Raw genomic sequence first — 17,568 nt, 5'->3', positions numbered from 1 at the left:
TGCAGGAAGAGTTTAACTCCCAGTAAAAGTTACTTGAGATCAGGGTTTCTCAAACTAAACATCACTGACATCTTGAACCAAAAATTCTTTATTGTGAAGAGCTGGCCACTACATGCCATTGCCAGCACTCCAAGTGTGACAACCGAAACTGTCTCCAGACAGTCAAAATGTCCCCAGTAAAAGTGCTCCCAATTGAAAAACACTGCCCTGGATCCACACCAACAAAACTTAGACTTGAATAAATGAAACTGTTCCACAGGTACTTCAGAACCTGTCAAAACAGAACCCAGGAACAAGTGTGATGCTGTACCTTAAGTTGTCACCCTGCTAGGGATAACCACATCCTATATGAGAGTGCCTGGTTCAAGTCCTGGCTACTCTGCTTCCAATCCAGTTTCCTGTTAATGTTCCTGCAGGCAGCAAATAAGGCTCAAGTCCTTGGATACCTGTCACCCACATGGGAGACCCAGCTGGGGTCTGTGGCTCCTGATCCAGCCCCAACTGCTATGGGCATTTGGAGAATAAAACAGTGGGTGGAAGATCAAGATATTTATCTCTTTCTCTCTCTCTCTCTCTGCCTTTCAAATAAACAATTTTATTTCATGAGAGGTGCAGCACCTTTCCCAGAAGACTAGCCCAGTCAGCCAGCCCAGCTCCAAGGTAATCAAGTGTAGGAACCAACTGCAACCGCAAGGTGATGACCAGAACAGAACACAGCAGAACAGACGACAGTACGGTGGAGTGTGCACCTCAGGCATCAGAGAAACACAAAAGGATGCTGCAGCCCCTGTTAAGAATTAAGTACAAGACAATAAGCACAACCCCACTTGCACTACATTGTGGGAAGGAACTTTGGTAGTTATGACACCAAACCAAACACTTCCTCTACTACTACCTGGGCCAGGTGGCCATTCTTTCGTTCAAATCAGGTTTAAAGCCTTGCCTCTGCCACAAACCCAGTGACCCAACCAAACACAAGGACTGCAATCTAAATTCCAATCACCACAGAAGAAAATTTTCAGCCTTGCTAAATGAGCACCTAAATCTTTGAACCTTTATTGTATTTTGTACACAGCACCCTTTGTACTATCGTGTTGCGGTTATAAAACAATTACCCAAAGAGCTTATATTTGTATTTATTTTCTATTCTATTCTCGTCTGCCCTTTTGTTGTTGATGTTGTTAATTCATCCTTTGAAAAGTAAATCTGGGGTAGGTGTTGTGACATACCAGGTTGAGCCATTGCCTGTGACATGTACATACCATATGGGAATCAGTTCTAGTCCTGGCTACTCAACGTCTGATAGAGCTTCCTGCCAGTGCACCTGGGAAAGAAGCAAAGGATAGCCCAAGTTCTTGGGCACCTGTCACCCATGTAGGAGACCTTGGGCACCCGTCACCCATGTAGGAGACCCAGATGGAGTTCCAGGCCTTTGGCCTGGCCCTGCCACAGCTGTTGCAGCCATCTGGGGAGTAAACCAGTGGATGGAAGATCTGTATCTCTCCCTCTGACTTTCAAATAAATATATTTTTAAAAATAATTTAATAAATCTGCTGGAGATCCAAAAAAAATCCAATTGTAAAAGAAGAAAATTTAAAAAGCAATCATTTAACAAATTAATATTCAGAATGGCTAGAAGTTAATCAGAAATTACTAAAATATCAAATATGAACATCTATAAACAGTAGGAAAATCCAACGAAAAAGACCTAACACTGAAACACTTAGAGAAAACTTCAAGATACTGCTCAGGGAAATTAAAGAGCTAAATATGTAGAGATCTGGTGTTCATGGATCAGCAGACTCAATATGGTTAAGCTGTCAGTTCTCTCCAAACTGATATAGATTCAACGTAACTGCATTCAAAATCACAGCAGGCATTTTTGGTAGAAACTGACAAGTTGATGCATGTTGGAAATGTAGGGGACCTGAAACAACTTTAAAGAGGAAGAAAAAGTTGAAGAATTTATACTACCTGACTTCAAAACTTCTAAGCTACAATAATTATAAGAGTTGAGTATTGGTATTCGAGAAAATGGACCATTGGGATACATTCCAGAAATAAAATCATATATAAGCAGGGCAGTTGGTAGGAAATTTAGGAACAAAAGCACAGTCACTTGAATAAATAGTGCTGAAATAATTGTTTATCTATATTTGAAAATTTTTGAAAAAAATTTGAATTTTGGCCGGCACCACGGCTCACTAGGCTAATCCTCCACCTGTGGCGCCGGCACACCAGGTTCTAGTTCCGGTTGGGGCGCCGGATTCTGTCCTGGTTGCTCCTCTTCCAGGCCAGCTCTCTGCTGTGGCCCGGGAGGGCAGTGGAGGATGGCCCAGGTGCTTGGGCCCTGCACCTGCATGGGAGACCAGGAAGAAGCACCTGGCTCCTGGCTTCGGATCAGCGCAGCGTGCCGGCCGCAAAGCGCTGGCGGTAGTGGCCACTTGGGGGGTGAACCAACGGAAAAAGGAAGACCTTTCTCTCTGTCTCTCTCTCACTGCCTAACTCTGCCTGTCAAAAAAAAATTTTTTTGAATTTTTACTTGTACCATATATTAACAGGGGCCAGCACTCTGGTGTAGTTGGTAAAGCTGCTTCCTGCAATGCCATCATCCCATATGGACACCAGTTCGTATCCCAGCTGCTCCACTTCCAATCCAGCTCCCTGCTAATGGCCTGGGAAAAGCAGTGGAAGATGGCCCAAGTGGGCCCTTGCCACCTTCTGGGAGACCCAGATGAAGCTCCTGACTCATGGCTTCGGCCTGGCTCAGCCCTGGCCATTGCAGCCACTTGGGGAGTGAACCAGCAGATGGAAGATCTCGCTCTGTGTTTCTCTCCCTCTTTCTCTGTAACTTAGACTTTCAAACAAATAATCTTTAAAAAAACATTGCACAAAATTCATCATAGAAGTAAATGTACCTGGCAGGTCGACATCCCGTATCAGGGGGCCTGGTCTGAGTCCCAGCTCCTATATTTCTGATCTAGTCCCTGGCTAACACACAAGCTAGGAAGCAGCAGATGATGGTTTAAGAACTTGGGTCCCTGACACCCACCTGTAAGACCCAGACTGAGTTCTAGGATCCTGGCTTGGCCTGGACCCAGCTATTGCAGGCATTTGGGGGAGTGAACCAGTGGATGGAAGATTTCTCTCTCTCTCTCTCTCTCTGCCTTTCAAATAAAATGAAAATAATCTAAAAAAAAAAAAAAAAAAAAAGAAAACATCTATATGCTCCAGATGGCAAAGATTTCTTAAATATAATATCAAAAGCACAATCCATAAAAAGAAAACTGAGAAACTGAACCTTGACAAAATTCAGAACTTCTGCTCTTTGAAAAACTAAATGATCATCTCAACAGATGCAGAAAAAGGTCTGACAAAATCCAACATCCATTTATGATAAAAAAAAAAAAAAATTCAACAAATTAAGAATACAGAGAGGGGACAGCACTGCAGCTAGCAAGTGGGGCTGCCGCCGGCAGCGCCGGTATCCCATATGCGTGGCGGTTCAAGTCCTAGCTGCTCCACTTCCAATCCAGCACTCTGCTGTGGCCTGGAAAAGCAGTGGAAGATGGCCCAAGTCCTTGGGCCCCTGCACCCACATAGGAGACCAGGAAGAAGCTCCTGGCTCCGGGCTTGGGATCAGCACAGCTACAGCCATTGGAGCCAACTGGGGAGTGAACCAACGGATGGAAGACCTCTCTCTCTCTGCCTCTCCTCTCTCTGTATAACTCTTTCAAATAAATCTTAAAAGAAAAGAAAAAAAGAATACAGAGAATATCTTCAACTTCACAAAGACATCTATAAAGTCCTAGACTCAATATTACATTTAATGGCAAAAAATTAAATGCTTCCTCTCTAAGATCAGGAATGAGGTTCTTATCATATCTACCCAACATTTTACTATAGGTTCTAGACATGGAAATTGGGAAATAGAAAGAAATTAATGGGTATCCAGATGAATAGGAAGAACTAAAACTCTTTATTCACAGAAAACAAGGCTAAAACTGTTTTAATTCAAAGATTACATGACTCTCTATGTATGAAATCCTAAGGAATCTACCAAGAAAAAAAGAAAATACTACCACAATTAATAAGTTCAGCAAAGTCATAGGACAGAAGATTAAAACACAATTATTAACTGCATTTCTCTATACTTGAAATTAAAAATTCAGAAAATGAAATGTTAAAAGGATTTTCATCCACAACAGTATTAAAAAAAAAATACTTAGGGATAAGTCTAAAAAAAAAGACAATTGTGACAAGCTACCCCTTTATTTTCAATATCTAAAAAAATACCTTCGTGGGAAGACAACAATGACTTTACCACCTACTCCCCTATAGCTCTTTGTTCGTTTTTATGTTTCTTCTGTTGGCGTCTTTTGCTAATAAGACTTCAATAAATGATCTTGTAAATAAGAAAAAGAATACTCAGATTTGTTCACTGAAAACTACAAGGCATGTTCAGTATCTTTGGTCACTAGGGAAATGTTAATTAAAACTAGAGATACCCTTACACATATATCAGACTGTCCGACAAGAAAAAACAGAAACCTGAACATACTAAATGTCAGAGGAAATGTGGAACACTCCATAGGATCCTACCTGTAATAACTAAAATCTAGAAACAACCCACATACATGTCCATTAAAAAATGAATGACTGAACAAGTCGTGCAATCAGAATTCTGGAGAATGGCCTGTTTCAGAACATGTCCAAAATAAGCCTGAAATAAGCGTTTAAAAAAAAAAAAAACTCCTTTGAAGACTAATGAGACAATGAAACCATCTCAAAAGAACAAAAATATGCTAAAATAATAACACTATTATCCAAGAAAACATTAATTCTTACCATATCTATAGCAAAAAGGCTGCTGTCATCCCAGATATCTGATGAAATTGCTTCACCAATAAGTATCATATCATCTGCAAGCAATTCCAGAACTCTAATTATCATCTGTCTACTACCTAGGAAAACAAACAGGAGGAAGATAAGGGAACAAAAAAAGAAAGCTACTTAACTTTCAAATAATCAGCTCAATTCAATACTCTAGTTAGATATATCCCAAAATTCCCCTCTCCTTCCCTCTCTCCCTCTTCAGTCATATTACTAATTGATTACAACAAATCAAATTCACTCATATCCAGAAAAGATACTCAAGAGTAAAGCAGCACAACAGGCATTTAGCTAGCAATTAAGACACTGATTAAGATGACCACATCCCATATCAGAGTGCCAGGGTTCAATGCCCAGTTCCAGCTCCTGACTCCAGATTCCTGCTATACAGACCTAGGAGGCAGCAGGTGACAGGCCGAGTAACTGAGCTCCTGCCACCAATGTGGGAAACATGGATTACGTTTTCAGTTCCCAGCTTCAGCACCAGGAGAGTCCAGGCCATTGCAGGCATTTAGGGAGTGAACCAGCAAACAGCAGTCTCGTACTGGTTCATTCACATTCATATTCATTCATTCATTCATTCTCTCTATCTCTCTATCTCAAAGAAAATTTTTTTTAAAAAGATAGCAGCAATAACCTATCTAAAAAAAACAAGACCTAGTGGCCAACGCCGCAGCTCACTAGGCTAATCCTCCACCTTGCAGCGCCGGCACACCAGGTTCTAGTCCCGGTCAGGGTGCCGGATTCTGTCCCGGTCGCTCCTCTTCCAGGCCAGCTCTCAGCTGTGGCCCGGGAGTGCAGTGGAGGATGGCCCAAGTGCTTGGGCCCTGCACCCGCATGGGAGACCAGGATAAGTACCTGGCTCCTGGCTTCGGATCAGTGCAGTGCGCCAGCCATAGAGGCCATTTGGGGGATGAACCAATGGAAGGAAGACCTTTCTCTCTGTCTCTCTCTCTCTCACTATCTAACTCTGCCTGTCATTAAAAAAAAAAAAAAAAAAGAAAGAAAAGAAAAAAAAAGAAAGAAAGAAAAAAACAAGAGCTAGATTAGATTAAAATAATTTCTCAAATTCAGGACCATCTTGTTATACTTAATATGTGACAAAGCACCTAACAATTGTAGAAAATGCATTATAACAATTACTATTTAGTACCTGAAAGATTAAGACTCATCAGAAATTAGTATTTTCCGACCCAGGAATTGCCTAGGAAACAGCTTTCCTGGAGTAACTAAAGCAATAAATATCTACACTGGCATTTGCCAAAGACACTTCAGAAATTCCATCTGCATTTGTCTTAAATTCAAAAAAATTCCAGAAGAACTCTGCTGCCAGAGTCACAGCCACCAGAGCACCCCTCCAGACAGAGTCACCAGGAACTCCAGGCTTCACTACTCTGCGTGAGGTGAACGTTCAGACAGACTTCTGTCTCCCATCCAAAAGGTTGATTTCTAATGAACAGAAGTGAAACGACCAGATCATAAGGATCCAGATTAATTCTTTCATTAGAACAGCTGGAGCAAGTTCTCTAGAAACCTCTTATGATATTGAACAATTACAAATTAGGCAATAATTTAACAGAAAAGGGCAAGAGAACATTTAGAAATGTTTATGTACCAAGAAATAGCTTTCTAATTATCAATCTGACTTTTCACAGGAAATTAAGAAAAGGTTAAATGCAAAATCATTAAGTCTAAAACAGTGCTTCTCCGTACACCAGGCAGATAAACATATACTTCATGATACCAAAGTTCAGACCTTCCTTCATTTCACATTATTAGCATGTGAATTAATATGTAGTCCTAACTCCTGGAAGCAGTCATTCACTTGGTGAGAAGTAAGGTATACATTTTTCCTCAGTACAAAAAAATGTTCAACATTTTTCAAGTACTTCATCCTGCTTTTCTTTCCATTACCTACCAAGAGGCAAAAAATAGCCACAGGACTTACACAACCATTAACATGAAATATATTTTTTATTTTACCCATATGAACTAAGAAGGGCAAAACGTGCTTGCTTACCTGCTGCTGGAAATGTGTACATTTAAAAATACAAAGCATCACTGCTTCTAAACTTTTGCCTTGCTAAATGCTGACGTACTCAGAAGCCCAGACTTCAGAGTCAGAACTCTGGTTCAAGATCTTGCTCTCAGCTATTTCAGTTTCTAAAACACTCTAAACCTCAATTTCCTCACATGTAAAAAGGGGACCAGAACTAGTAACCACCACTATTTAGAAAGATAAAATCAATCAGTGTGAGAAGTACATCAAGCAATACCCAGAAAAGTATGACAGTGGAACACAGCAGGATTCAATACATGGTAACTGCTATTTACCTAGCACACTGAGTAACCCCAGAATCTTTGAGGGTTCTTTTTGTTGAAAAAAAAAACCATATCACTACAAAGAATTCTGGTTTGGGGATTTGCTCTTAACATGTTTCATGACTTAAGCAGGAAATAAATGGGAAGAGTAAAGAACTGAGAGCAATTCAGAAAGTTTCTAAACAACAAAAGCCAATGATTTTTTTAAAATTCTGGTCAACTCACGCCAGTCAACCTTCTCTGGTTTTGTCCAGTGCATTATGTTTTCTGGGTTTACGTTGAAAACTGCTATACAGGGGCCAGCACTGTGGCGTAGTGGGTAAGGCCACCACCTGCAGTGCCCGCATCCCATATGGCCACCGGTTTGAGTCCCGGCTGCTCTGCTTCCCATCTAGCTCTCTGCTATGTCCTGGGAAAGCAGCAAAAGATGGCCCAAGTCCTTGGGCCCCTGTACCAGTGTGGGAAACCAGGAAGAAGCTCCTCGCTCCCGGCTTCAGATCAGCAAAGCGCCAGCTGTTGCAGCCAATTGGGAAGTGAGCCAGCAGATGGAAGAACTTTCTCTCTGTCTCTCCTTCTCTCTCTGTGTAACTCTGACTTTCAAATAAATAAATTAAATTAAAAAAAAAAAAAAAGCTATACAGGAGCTGGTGCTGTGGCACAGCAGTTAAAGCCACCACCTGCAGCACCAGCATCCCATATATGTGCTGGTTTGAGTCCTCGATGCTTGACTTCCAATCCAGCTCCCTGCTAATGCACCTGTGAAAACAGCAGAAAACGACCCAAGTTCTAGGGCCCCTCTCCTGGCTTCCCATGGGCCCAGCTCCTACCATTGTAGCCATCTGCGGAGTGAACCAGCAGAAGGAAGATCTCTCCCTCCCTCTGTAACTCTGCCTTTCAAATAAATAAAATTAAAAAAGCCACACAACGAGGAAACCTGTGCCAAAGAAAACCCTGATTGAAAATCAATACCATTTGAACAGCGTTCCATGGCATAAATGTTTAATTAATAATAAAAACCTTATTGAGTTCTTATAAATTTTTATCCCAAAAGGTAACAGACTTCAAAGGACCTAATAAGGGTGGACATCCACACAGTGCTTAAGACACCACGTGGGACACCCACATCCAGTGTGAGACTGCTGACGTTAAAGTCCTAGCTGTGTCTCAATTCCAGCTTTCTGCAGATGTGCACTATACACTAAGAGGCAGCAAATAATGACTCAAGTACTTTGGTCCCTGCTACCCAGGTGGGAAACTTAGACTGAGTTCCCAGATCCTGGCTTTGACTTGGCCCAACCCCCGCCATTGCAGGCATCTGGAAGGTAAACTAACAGGTGCAAGATGTGTGTGTGTGTCTGTGTCTGTCTGTCTGTCTACTTTTCAATTACATAAATTCTAAAAGTATGATATAGGCCCTAATATAGGAAAGAAAAGTCTGAGAAAAATTTTAAACAAACACAAGTGTGTAAGAACTACAATGTCAAAAGACAACTAACCTGTTCTTAAGAGAGGAAGTGCTGATTCCAGAATGGAGATGCAGAACTGGGGAAGACTAAGCTGCTGGAATCGTAATTCCAACGTGTCCTCAGTTTCCAGCTCTGGCAGATCTATGTGTCCCGCATCCAAAGGTGAATGGACAGATATCCTGGAGTTTATGTGAGCATGACTACTACCGCCACTGCAATTTTAAAAATGATAAAACCTTGAACATGGAAACAACCCTCAAACAGATTATCCTCTGTCTGCTACTTCACATATTAAAAGCCTCATACTGATCACAACCACACTTTCATGCAACAATTCTTGTCAGATTTGTAAAAATCCTGATTTTATGAGATTGAATGCCATAGAGATGACTCAAATGTATTTGTTTACTTTTAAGATTTATTTATCTGTTGGAAAGGCAGTTACAGAGAGGCAGAGGCAGACAGAGAAGTCTTCCATCTGCTGATCCCCAAATAGCCACAATGGCCAGAGCTGGGCCAATCAGAAGCCAGGAGCCTGGAGCTTTTTCCGGGTCTCCCAAGTGGGTGCAGGGGCCCAAGGACTTGAGTCATCTTCCTCTACTTTCCCAGGGAGCTGGATCAAAAGCGGAGAAGCCAGGACTCGAACCAGCACTCATATGGGATGCCAGCACTGCAGGTGAAGGCTTTTACCAGCTACACCACAGTGCCAGCCCCTCAAATACATTTAAATTTTGTTTTTCAAACTGCTTTTCCCAAAATGTGTCAATGTTCCTTTAGGAGCAGTTAGCATTAGTGATGATAACATATTTCTAAATGAAAACAAGCAGATTTATAATAATTTATAATCAACATGTATATAGTTTGTTGGATTTTCTGTGATTTTCACCAAACATTCTAGGGAGGCCACATGGATTACTTTATTCAGTACACTTGACAACACACAATTACTTTGAAAATGCTTCCAAAATATGGAATATCTCATTTTCCTTGGCTTCTTCATTAAGAAATTTTTGCCTTGGGTGTAAAGTGGTGGGTTAAAGATGAAACTGGCGGGGCCAGCATTGTGGCATAGCGGGTAAAGCTGCTGTCTGCAATGATGCTGGCCTCCCATATGGGTGCTAGTTCATGTCCTGGGTGCTCTGTTTCTGATCCAGCTCCCTGCTTATGTGCCTTGGAAAGCAACAGAGGATGGCTTGGGTCTCTGCACCCAAGAGGGAGACCTAGAAGAAGCTCCTGGCACCTGGTTTCAGTTTGGCACCTCTCTGGCCATTGCAGCCATTTGCAGCATGAACCAAGATCTCTCTCTACTCTGCCCTTCAAATAAATAAAATAAATCATTAAAAAAAGAAAAAAATTAGCATAAAGGGCTTAACTTCACATTTATAAACTCAAAAATGTTTATGCTTTAATTGGCATCTTTTTAATTTATATTTTTACTAATATAAAGAAAACAGATTTCAAATAGTTCATCAATACAATTTTGAGAATATAATGATAAACCTCCTCTCCCACCTTCCCTCCTTTCTTAATTTTTGCAGTAACATTTTTAATTTACTCTATAGTCAAGGCTTAATGCACCACTAAATAAAGAGGCAAACAAGAAAAAAGTGGAAAGACCATTGTTCAGCAGGAATGCAGACAAGGGCTATAAATAATACTCAAACCCCAAGATGTCGATTTCACTCATATTCATTAAATTTTTTTATACTCTATATATTGGCTACCACAAATCAGAGAAAACATGTGATATTTGTCTTTGGGGGTCTAGCTTATTTCACTAAGCATAATGATCTCCAACAGAAACTAAAAATTTTTACTTTTGATGTAAATGCAAATAAAATTGAATACAAAGATATACTAATGCTATTGAATATTTAAAATTCCTCAAATCTTATATCTATCTTGTCATTTCTTCAAATTCAAGATACCAAGAATCCCAAGAAGGGAAATGATCCCAGCTTCTCTCAAACTCTGAAAGTGGGCCATTCAAGAGTGAAAACTTAGGGCCCGGCATTGTGGTACAATGGGTAAAGCCATTGCCTGCCAATGCCAGCATCCCATATGGGCGCCGGTTTGTGTTCTAGCTGCTCCGCTCCAGACCCAGCTCCCTGCTAACATGCCTGAGAAAGCAGTGCAAGATGGCCCAAGTGCTTGGGCCCTTGCACCATGTGGGAGACCCAGAGAAAGCTCCTGGCTCCTGGCTTCAGACCAGAGCAGCTCCAGCCATAGTGGCCATTTGGGGAGTGAACCAGCAGATAGAAGATCTCTCTCTGTGTAACTCTGCACTTCAAAAAAATAAATCTTAAAAATGAGAACTTCCAAACATGTAATCTACTAATGGGGGAGAAAGGCATTAAAAGGGCCCAAAACTGATCAATTAATGACAATATAATAGCACAGCCTCTCCTATTATATTACTCAAAGCCAGCTCCACTCTTTCTTTTTTTATAAATTTTTTTTTTTATTCAGTTGAGAGTCAGAATTACACAGAGGAGAGAGAGGAAAGAGAGGGAGGGAGACAGGGAGAGGTCTTCCATCCAATGGTTTACTCCCCAAATAGCCACAACAGCCAGGAGCTGCACCAATCCGAAGCCAGGAGCCAGGAGCTTCCTCCAGGTCTCCCACATGGGTGCAGGGGCCCAAGGACTTGGGCCATCTTCTACTGCTTTCCCAGGTCATAGCAGAGAAGCCAGCTCCACTCTTAACCAACGGTATTGCTTTTTTTTTTTTTTTTGACAGGGAGAGTTAGACAGTGAGAGAGAAAGAGAGAGAAAGATCTTCATTTCCATTGGTTCACCCCACAAATGGCCGCTACAACCAGCGCACTGCGCTGATCCGAAGCCAGGAGCCAGGAGCCAGGTGCTTCCTCCTGGTCTCCCACACGGGTGCAGGTGCCCAAGCATTTGGGCCATCCTCCACAGCACTCCCGGGCCACAGCAGAGAGCTGGACTGGAAGAGGAGCAGCAGAGACAGAATCGGTGCCCCAACCGGGACTAGAACCTGGGGTGCCAGCGCCACAGGGGGTTTAGCCAAGTGAACCGCAGCACCGGCCCTGTATTGCTCTTAATCTCTCTAAACTTGTGGCTTTTCTGTAAAATGATGATGATAACAATGCCAGGCCTACAATAGAACTGTGATGAGCATGACTAAAGGAAACAAAGTGTACAAAGTACATAGCATAACACTACCCAAAGCAAGCACAAGTCAGTTAGCTTGTAGTACCACAAGAAAATATCAAGCCAAAAGACAACTGTTCATCTTACTGAACATTTTTTAGAATGACAGTAAGGGAGAAATTAATATGTTTCTAGTATATTTGTAGCCTAGAATAAAGTAACACACAAATATGTCAATCCCTTTACGAAATAAGAAAATTTGTATTTACACAATAACATAAATTATACATACATCTTGAAGAAGCCCTTGTTTCATAAAAATGTTCTCCAATTTTTCATCTTAGTAGTAGATACATATGGGTCTAATCATGATTAGATTTACAAAAATGTGTTTAAATACCATAAAGCCGGGGCCAGCACTGTGGCATAGCAGGTAAAGCCACTGCCTGCGGTGCCAGCATCCCATATGGGCACCAGTTCAAGTCCCGGTTGCTCCACTTCCGATCTGGCTCTCCGCTATGGCCTGGGAAAGCAGTAGAAGATGGCCCAAGTCCTTAAGCCCCTTGCACCTATGTGGGAAGACCTGGAGGAAGCTTGTGGCTCCTGGATTTGGATTGGCACAGCTCTGGCTGCTGCAGCCAATTGGGGAATGAACCAGCGGATCAAAGATCTCTCTCTCTCTCTCTCTCTCTCTCTCTCTCTCTCTCTGCCTCTCCTTCTCTTTCTGTATAACTCTGACATTCAAATAAATAAATAATTCTTTTAAAAAATACCATAAAACCTTATATGTCTCTTAAAGCTATGATTTTAAACTAGATCATATTCCATACAATTGGTAAAAACTCAGTGGTCAGAATCATCATTCCTAGGAAGGAACAGAAAATATAGTTCATTATATACAGCATGGAATCAGAGTACTATTTTGTGTTGGCAGACAAACACACATATATACATAGACACATAGAGTACCTATATGTGTGTATATTGAATACTGAGTTACAATGTAATACTTATTGATACTTACTATGGGTCATAGTCAAAAAAGTTCAAAAGCCTTGGTTTAACCAAGGCCTATATCCCTACGGTAATATTTCAAAAAAGAAGGCAGAGAAAAATAATTATCTCCTTCTGAAATCATGAAACACACAAGTTAACTAAGCGCTTCTAATTCCCTGCAGACGCAGTCACTAGTCACCTGGAAGACACAGCATCCCAGTCCTGGCCATCTCCTCTGGGTCGCTGGCCTGTACGCCCAACCACGGAGGGCCGAGGGCTGCTGCTCCCTGGGGAGGGATTCTGGGAATGGTGAGTACCTCGTGCTTCATGACCATAAGACAAAGAAGAATTCTGGGAAACTGTGTCTGGGAAAAAAGAGAATTAACATTATCAGTTAGTAGAAACAGATTTGTGATTACATAGTAATTGTATAGATGTGTCATTCTTCCAAAAAATTACGAAAGTAAAACGCAGAACTGCTTCCACAGAAATAAAAATAAAAGTAGATCAACCTTTCCTACAAGTATTCATTTAACACATTTAGGTTTTATCTCTAACTGATCTAATTATGAGGAACCTCCTGGCCATGGTATTCACTTAGAACATTACAGACTCCCAAAGCAGAACAATACCAGTTCATGTACTTCCAAGAATCCTGAACCCTTACTTCAAGCCAAATGCAAAATCTGACTCAAAATGCATCAACAACCTAAATATAACCCATGGGGCTGGCACTGTGGTGTACAGGTAAAGCCACCATCTACAGTGCTGGCATCCCATATGGGCACCGGTTCAAGTCCCAGCTGCTCCACTTCTAATCTAGCTCTCTGCTGGGGCCTGGGAAAGCAGAAGATGGCCCAAATGCTTGGATCTCTGCACCTGCATAGGAGACACAGAAGAAGGTCCTGGCTCCCGGCTTCAGATTGGTTCAGCTCTGGCCATTGCAGCCATTTAGGGAGTGAACCAGCGAATGGAAGACCTCTCTCTGGCTCTACTTCTCTCTGTAACTCTCTCAAACAAACAAATCTTTTCAAAAAAAGAAAAAGACAAACTTTATATAACCTCACTTACACATGGTATAAAATCAACGAATTCAGATTCTGAAAGTAGACTAGAGGTCATAAAGAGCTTTAGAAAACAGGAAACGGGGAGTTAATTGCTTAATATTACAGAGTTTCTGTTTAGGGGAATGAAAAGGTTGCAGAACAATGATAGTTAAACAACAGTGTGAATGTTTAATTAATGCCACCAAATGGCACACTTAAATATGATTACAATGGCATATTTTATGTTATATATATTTTACCACAGTAAAAAAAAGTAAATGCATTTGCAGAGAAAAAAAGGAAAAAACCTCACTGTACTGCAAAGCAAGCACAAAGTGCTCTGGCCCTGACTATCACTCTGACCTCACGGCACTATTCCCCACCTCACCATACTCTCCTTGCAGGGGCCGTCATGCTGCTGCTGAAGCCCATCACTCTCACTGCTGCCTTGAAGCCTCTGACCTCCCCTGGAAGATTCTTCTACTAGCTCTCTGAGTGGCTGATTCCTCATCACCTTCATGTTGCCTGCTCCGAGAGGCTTTTCCTGGTCCTCCTATAAGCTACATCTTCCTAGTCGTGTTCTGTCATATCACCCTTTCAATTTCCTTCAACACTGCTCCTTATCTGAGGATAACTTGATTGTGTGTGTATTACCTGCCCCCAGTCATCTAAAATACAGCTCATAGGGATGGGACTTTATCAGATACCTTTATCTGTTATGCCATCTAAAGGGTAGAATATCAGCTGGTAAATAGGTGCTAAATATCTGTTTAATACATGAATAAATCTTCATGGAGAATTTTATCAACACTAGAACTCTTTTCCTGCTGAAGTTTGGGGTACCCAGAAGCTCTCTATTATCAATCATTTGCAAAATGCCATACCTCAAGAATGTTACTGAGGAAACACCATACCCTGTGAAATCTATATTAAAGCCAATGGGGGGTGGGAGGGACGGTATGTGGGGGAAGCCATTGTAATCCATAAATCGTACTTTGGAAATTTATATTCATTAAATAAAAGTTTAAAAAAAAAAAAAAGCCAATGGGGCCAGCACCGTGGCACAGCAGGTAAAGCTGCTGCCTGCAGAGTCGGCATCCCATATGGGCACCAGTTCAAGTCCCGGTTGCTGCACTTCTGATCCAGCTCTCTGCTACAGCCTGGGAAAGCAGTAAAAGATGACCCATGTCTTGGGCCCCTGCACCCGCATGGGAGACCCAGAAGAAGCTCTAGGCTCCTGGTTTCAGATCAGCCCAGCTATGGCCATTATGGCCATTTGGGGAATGAACCAGAAGATGGAAGACCTTTCTCTCTCTCTCTGCCTCTCTCTTTGTAACTCTTTCAAATAAATAAATAAATCTTCTAAAAAAATAAACAAATAAGTCACTGTATAATACAAATATTCAAGTAGTGTAGCATCAGTAGAAACCCCAACAAAACAGGGATTATCTGTGAAACACAATGACAGATGACTATAATTTAATACTGGACATTCACTGCATATTATGTAAGTTCACAGAAATCAGAGTTTGTAGATATTGTTTTGTCAAGACTAGGCTGGTATTCCATCGGCCATTAGGTGGTGCTTTTTCTCTGAAAAGTCTTGACATTGCTATCACGCAATACTGACTACATCACAAGCTGCATGAAAACAGTTTTCATAAAATACAAATCAATTATTTTCAAACCAAACAATGTAGTAACTCAATTTATAACTTGCTAAAACCCCCTGAGGTCCTACATGAATAGCCATATTCAGAATCCTAGTCTCTAAGTCCCAACAACACTGTTTACAGAGAATCTAAATGTGTGGGAGAAAAAAGAAAAACACTTTCTAAACATCCCTTTCCAAAAATAAATACATTTTTTAAAATATTAAAGAAGCACGAAATCATGGTGGTCTGTCATTCAAAGTTTGTATTCAAAGATGATAATCTGATTACATTTAGGAGTGGGGAATTAATGTCGTGAACAAGTACACATGGTAACCCCTAACAGTAAGGATAATGGGGAGTTCTTGCATGAATTTGTGAATAATACCAGTGGCTAATGAATAAAAAATATCAGTACCTTGTTTACTACAGAAAAAACCTGGATCTCGGTGAAAGTTCAGTCTGTTTCTTAAATACACACACAGCTGCTGCAAGCAGGACACCGACTGCAATGCCAGACGATGCTTTCCATCGCCTCCAAAGGCCAGTTTCAACAGAGACAAAAGGCTCTGAAATAAAGAGCAGGGAAAATAATCAAAGGGACAAAAGTCTCAAGTTCAAAGAATGTGGAGAATAAGGGTAAGTGAATAGTCAAAGGATATAAAATAAGGTGCCAGGTATTTATAAAACAAAAAAAACAGAAATGGGCAACAATGACTTAGCATAATGGAAAAAGATTAATGAAAATGAGACAATACAATTTAAATACAATGGGCAGTGTTTCTTACTTCTAAAATCTGAGAGAGGGCAGGAATTATGTCCCATTCTGGACGATATATTTCACAGGCCTTTTTTTAAAAAGCAACCGCTGGGGGCTGGTGCTTTAGCATAGTGGGTAAAGGTGCTGCCTGCAGTGCCAGCATCCCACCTGGGCACCAATTCAAGTCCCAGCTACTCCACATACGATACAGCTCCCGGCTAATGTGCCTGGGAAAGCAGCAAAAGATGGTCCAAGTGCTTGGGCTCCTGTACCTACATGGGAGACCCAGAAGAAGCTTCTGCCTCCTGGCTTCACCCTGCCCCAGCACTGGCCACTGCAGCCACTTATGGAATGAACCAGAAGTTGAAAGACCTCGCCCTCTCTCTGTAACTCTGCTTTTCAAGAAAATAAAACAAAGCACACACACACACAGCTGATCCTTTACATCTCAAACATCTAAATTGTTTTACAACATTTTAGCAGTTAACAGTTGTCTCTCTGTTATCAGAGTTACAGAGAGAGAGAATGAGAAGCAGAGAGAAAGAGAGACTTCCATCTGCTGCTTCACTCCCCAGATGGCCGCAATGGCCGGAGCTGCACCGATCTGAAGCTAGGAGCCAGGAGCTTCTTTAGGGTCCCCAACATGGGTGCACGGGCCCAAGGACTTGGGCCATCTTCCACTGTTTTCCCAGGCCATAACATAGAGCTGGATCAGAAGTGGAGAAGCTGGGACTTGAACCAGTGCCCATATGGGATGCCAGCACTGCAGGTGGTGGCTTTACCTGCTACAACACAGTGCCAGCCCCTCTGCAATCATTTGTCAGCTGCAATACTATGTATTAATATTTGCTGTTCGGGGCCGGCACTGAGGCGTAGTGGGCTAAGCCTCCACCTACAGCATCAGGATCCCAAATGGTTCAAGTTCAAGTCCTGGCTGCCTTCTTCGGATTCAGCTCTCTGCTATGGCATAGGAAAGTAGCAGAAAATGGCCCAAGTCCTTGGGCTCCTGCAGCCACAAGGGAGACCTAGAAGAAGCTGCTGGCTCCTTGCTTCAGATCAGCCCAGCTCTGGCCATTGTGGCTATTTGGGCAGTGCACAGTGGATGGAAGACTTTTCTCCATGTCCCCCTCTGCCTGTAACTCTACTTCTCAAATAAATAAACAAAAATCTTTATATATGTGTGTGTGTGTGTGTGTGTATGTGTGTGTGTATATATTTGCTGTTCACTGGAGTCCACCCCAGCCCTGTGAGCAAGGAGCAAAAATGCTAGGGCCCTACTAGTTACAGAGGAGATGTCACAATCCCCAAATCCCATCC

General features: G+C 41.8%; 1 protein-coding gene across 7 annotated transcripts in view; it reads right to left on the bottom strand.

Moving 5' to 3' along the window:
- Positions 1–17,568, bottom strand: part of RTTN (rotatin) — a 245,412-nt gene that overhangs the window by 217,513 nt on the left and 10,331 nt on the right. For all 7 annotated transcript variants that reach the window (XR_016213881.1, XR_016213882.1, XR_016213883.1 and 4 more), the window contains exons 7-10: positions 15,910–16,060; positions 12,993–13,158; positions 8,712–8,893; positions 4,849–4,964 (exon numbers count right to left, since the gene is read on the bottom strand). Coding sequence is in view for 4 of the 7 variants with exons in the window: in XM_008261459.5 (XP_008259681.4) it covers positions 4,849–4,964; positions 8,712–8,893; positions 12,993–13,158; positions 15,910–16,060 (615 nt within the window). In the remaining 3 variants the exon portion in view is untranslated. The remainder of the gene's footprint in view (positions 1–4,848; positions 4,965–8,711; positions 8,894–12,992; positions 13,159–15,909; positions 16,061–17,568) is intronic.

The sequence above is a fragment of the Oryctolagus cuniculus genome, chromosome 10 (genome assembly GCF_051225735.1).
Source record: "Oryctolagus cuniculus isolate XC-2025 breed Fujian yellow rabbit chromosome 10, ASM5122573v1, whole genome shotgun sequence".
Taxonomy (NCBI): domain Eukaryota; kingdom Metazoa; phylum Chordata; class Mammalia; order Lagomorpha; family Leporidae; genus Oryctolagus; species Oryctolagus cuniculus.
This window is presented reverse-complemented; position numbering and strand designations above follow the sequence as displayed.